General features: G+C 41.5%; 1 protein-coding gene across 4 annotated transcripts in view; it reads right to left on the bottom strand.

Moving 5' to 3' along the window:
• The window catches only part of LOC115225888, a 41,250-nt gene extending 36,328 nt beyond the window's left edge, over positions 1–4,922 (bottom strand). For all 4 annotated transcript variants that reach the window (XM_036514752.1, XM_036514754.1, XM_036514753.1 and 1 more), the window contains exons 1-3: positions 4,686–4,922; positions 2,156–2,512; positions 744–873 (exon numbers count right to left, since the gene is read on the bottom strand). In XM_036514752.1, the coding sequence (XP_036370645.1) occupies positions 744–873; positions 2,156–2,512; positions 4,686–4,699 (501 nt within the window). In that variant the 5' untranslated portion in view covers positions 4,700–4,922. The remainder of the gene's footprint in view (positions 1–743; positions 874–2,155; positions 2,513–4,685) is intronic.

Here is a 4,922-nt window from a genome sequence, read left to right as displayed (position 1 = left end):
TTGCAAAGCAATCTTCTTAACCACACAGCCACGCCCGCACCACCAGCAATAAATTCAATTACATATAAAACAAAAATAGAATTTAAAAAAAAAATTTATCTTCTTTACTCTTTCTTTTACTTGTTTCAGTCATTTGACTGTGGCCATGCTGGGGCACCGCCTTTAGTCGAGCAACTCGACCCCGGGACTTATTCTTTGTAAGCCCAGTACTTATTCTATTGGTCTCTTTTGCCAAACCGCTAAGTGACGGGGACATAAACACACCAGCATCGGTTGTCAAGCAATGCTAGGGGGACAAACACAGACACACAAACATACACACACACACACACACACACACACACACACACACACACATATATATATATATACACACACATATATATGTATACGACAGGCTTCTTTCAGTTTCCGTCTACCAAATCCACTCACAAGGCTTTGGTCGGTCCGAGGCTATAGTAGAAGACACTTGCCCAAGATGCCACGCAGTGGGACTGAACCCAGAACCATGTGGTTGGTAAGCAAGCTACTTACCACACAGCCACTCTTTACTAAATAGGTTTCTTTATCAGCCACACGGGGTCGAACACAGATGGGACAAATTACAAAGTAGGGCTTTTCTTTTTGGGGAGAAAAAAAACCCAAAAAAAGTGGGGTAGGTTTTTGATGAAAAGGGATCGTAAAAAGATGATCATTAGGGATCATGTATCACAGGAAAAACTGGCAACACAAGCCAGACTTACAGCTAATTCGGTATATTTGGAAACGGCCTTATCATCGAGCTTTTTGTGGTTCTTGAAGTACAGGAATTGTTGGACGTAAAACGCTTGTTCGGATTTGGTGAACCAGGAAATCCTTGGGTAAGGGACATGCCTTGAAAAAAGAAACAGAAAGTATAAAGTAGAATCGAGAGACACACACACTAAAGTACATGTACAGTCTGGATATATAGGCTTTTATATTCTAGGCACAAGGCCTGAAATTTGGCGCAGTCGATTAGATCGACCACAGTATGCAACGGGTACTTAATTTAAGGCAGCAAGCTAGCAGAATCATTAGCACACCGGGTGAAATGCTTAGCAGTACTTCGTCTGCCGTTATGTTCTGAGTTCAAATTCCGCTGAGGTCGACTTTGCCTTTCATCCTTTCGGGGTCGATTAAATAAGTACCAGTTATGCACTGGGGTCGATATAACCGACTTAATCCATTTGTCTGTCCTTGTTTGTTCCCTTTATGTTTAGCCCCTTGTGGGTAGTAAAGAAATAGATAATTTATCGACTCCGAAAGGATGAAAGGCAAAGCTAACCTCAGCGGAATTTCAACTCAGAGTGTAAAGGCAGACAAAATACTGACAAGCATTTTGCCCAGTGTACAAATGATTCTGCCAGGACTCCGCCTGAAGAAGAGGAAGGAGGAGAAGAAGAAGAAGAAGAAGAAGAAGAAGGATGATGATTTCAAATTTTGGCACAAGGCCAGTAATTTCGGGGGTGAGACTAAGTCGATGAGATTGGCCTCGGTGCTCAACTGTAAAAAGGATGAAAGGCAAAGTCAACCCCGGCGGAATTTGAACTCAGAACGTAAAGACAGAGAAAATACTGCTAAGCATTTCGCCCTGTGTGCTAACGTTTCTACCAGCTTACTGCCTTACAGTCTGAATATATAATGAAGTATATACTACGTGGATACATAACGATGATGATGACGATTTTATATGCTACTGGCATGGGTATCTTTCTGTAGCAGCGGCATAAGTGCTTTTCGTGTGGTACCATCCCAAGTGCATCTAATTACTAAAATCCAGGACTTCATTAGTTACAGCAAGGTTTTCAGTTGATCCAACAGAACAGCCTGCTCGTGACATTAACTTGCAAGTGGCTGAGTACTCCACAGACACGTGTACCCTTAATGTAGTTCTCAGGGAAATTCAGCGTGAACAGAGTGTAACAAGGCTGGCCCTTTGAAAAAACAGGTACAACTCATTTTTGCCAGCTGAGTGGCAAAAATGAGCAATGTGAAATAAAGTGTCTTGCTCAAGGACAAAACTCATCGCCTGGAATTGAACTCCCAACCTTATGATCATGAGCTGAATGCCCCAACCACGAAGCCACACACCTTTACTACTAAAACCAGTAAAAGAAAAGATGAAGATATTTACCAATCTTTGTGGTGAAGAAATTCCGTATTTTGGGATTTGACAGGTGAAGCGTCATTTTTCTGAGAATTACTTTGACGTGAATCTGTTACAGATTGAACTTGTGTCGTTTGGTCGGTGTTAGAAGCCAGCTGCACGGCACCGGATGGCTTCCGGGACTGCTCACAATAAACATCAGCATTGACCAATTTACTGGAATCAACTGCACTGGCTTTCTGCCAATAAAATTCATGGAATGAACCAAGTTCTTTGAACTTTGTTACAATTTTATCCGTCAAGTCACATGGCGTAGACCATTCCTTAAAACTTTCCTCTGTGAAGAAATGCTGCAGTTCTTTGGTATCTGGTGGCGCTCTGTCCCTGGAAAACAATAAATATTATAAGTGAGGCCATAACCTGTGGCCTCTGTCCACTTATGCATACCTTTCCTTCTTGGGACACAAAACTCTACTTGTGAAGACCTGTTGAGGCAAGTGAAAAACAACATCAAAATCAAAATCGATCAACATCAATGGAAATCGTAGCTGTGATACCAGTGCTGGTTGCACGTAAGAGAACCATCCGAATGTGGCCGTTGCCAGCGCTGTCCCGACTGCGTCCGTGCCAGTGGCACGTAAAAAGCACCATCCAATCATGGCCGTTGCCAGCCTTGCCTGGCCTCCGTGCCGGTGACACGTAAAAAGCACCATCCGACTGTGGCCGTTTGCCAGCCCCTTCTGGCACCTGTGCCGGTGGCACGTAAAAAGCACCCACTAAACTCATGGAGTGGTTGACGTTAGGAAGGGCATCCAGTTGTAGAAACTCTGCCAGATCAGACTGGAGCCTGGTGCAGCCCTCTGGCTTCCCAGACCCCAGTTGAACTGTCCAACCCATGCTATTTCATATGACACCGCTACAGAAAATGGGATTTTTTTCTAGCGGTGTCATGAAAATGTCACCCATAATTATAACCCTAGTATCGATCTATTGCATTTCAATCTATTTTAGGGTTAGGTTTAGAGTTATGGTTAGGGGTGGGGTTAGGGTATCTTTTTTTCTTCGCGAGGGGCATATTCATACAGCACGGTATGTTTTCACTCCAAATGGACATATTTGATTGGTTAAAATTGCCGAAAAGCTCGATTTTAAAGTGGAAATATCTTACAAACTATAGAATTTTCTCAATAAAGCCAAGAAAAAAATGATGTTTTATAAACACATTGTACCAGTATACGAAGTTTAAAAGTGTTTAGTTAACTAGAAATTGTGTTGACATGTGCCGTTCAAAAGGAAAAGATCCCAACGACTACCTAGCAAAGTAAATAAAACACAAAATAAATCATTTTTTTACACAAAGTAAATAACTTTTGTTAAACAAAGTAAATAAAACGCAATGGATCGACTAGTCATGGCTAGCTAGTGCGGATGCGCAAGTACGCGAGTGCGCGCATCAGGACCACTGTTCTTAAGTAGTACCCATCCACGTTTTCGTTTGCAGTATTACCTCTTACAATTAACTTTTTTGTTAGTTGTTAATGTTTTTCTTCGGCAAATATTTAAAAGGTTAAATGCTTCTTTACTCCTAAAAAACTGTAAACAATACCAATCATAATAATAATAATACTCTTAAAAACTATAAACAATAATAATAATCTTCTACTATAGCCCCGGGCCGACCAAAGCCTTGTGGGTGGATTTGGTAGACGGAAACCGAAAGAAGCTCGTCGTATATATGTATTATATACGGGACCACTGTTCGCTAGTAGTACCCTATATATATATGTATGTATGTATGTATGTATGTATGTATGCATATGTTTGTGTGTCTGTGTTTGTCCCCCCAACATCGCTTGACAACCGATGCTGGTGTGTTTACGTCCCCGTAACTTAGCGGTTCGGCAAAAGAGACCGATACAATAAGTACTAGGCTTACAAAGAATAAGTCCTAGGGGGTCAATTTGCTCGACTAAAGGCAGTGCTCCAGCATGGCCACAGTCAAATGACTGAAACAAGTAAAAGAGTAAAAATCGCTTTTCGTTTCGGTATTTAGAGTTACCCTTCACGTTTTTATACCTCACCCGTCTGTCATTTGTTTTCTGTACATTTGAACCATATTTCACAAATATGTTATTTAGCCCTACGAGTCACTGTGCTGACCACGGACGTTTTCGACCGTGACTACCCCGTCTTTTTTAATCAGTAATCTCGAATACGTTGTCCAAACTGGTCTTCCTTTATAATACTGTAGGGCAGTGGTTTTCAACCAGGGTTCCGTGGAACCTTAGTGTTCCGCCAGTACAGTCCAGGGGTTCCGCAAGAAGTTACAAAACTGCTAAAATCGGCAGTAATTTTTAATTCTCCTGTGCAGATGTGTGTGCATAAGACTATTAAATTATTGCACAGGGGTTCCTCGAGCCAGTGGAATGTTTTCTTGGGGTTCCCCTCCAGCAAAAAGGTTGAAAAGCACTGATGTAGGGTGAGTGACTTCCCCATCGTTTCGTGTTATTAAATGAAACAATACTTTCTGTCAATAAAGAATCCGAGACTGACTTACCAATTTATTTTCATGTTTTTTCCGGCAGAAAAGTCACATCATAACAATAAAGATAATAGTTTAAATAATCTTGCGATGAACCCAGCTCGGAGGAGCACGTGTCGAACATCACTGGAAGCGGCTGGAACGAAACATCTCTTTATAAACAGGGCAACTCTTGGGAGTATTTCGTGTGAAATAAATACAACCTGATGATTTTACATACATACATACAGATATATATGCAGGTGAATATAT

This window comes from Octopus sinensis, linkage group LG28, assembly GCF_006345805.1.
Source record: "Octopus sinensis linkage group LG28, ASM634580v1, whole genome shotgun sequence".
Taxonomy (NCBI): domain Eukaryota; kingdom Metazoa; phylum Mollusca; class Cephalopoda; order Octopoda; family Octopodidae; genus Octopus; species Octopus sinensis.
This window is presented reverse-complemented; position numbering and strand designations above follow the sequence as displayed.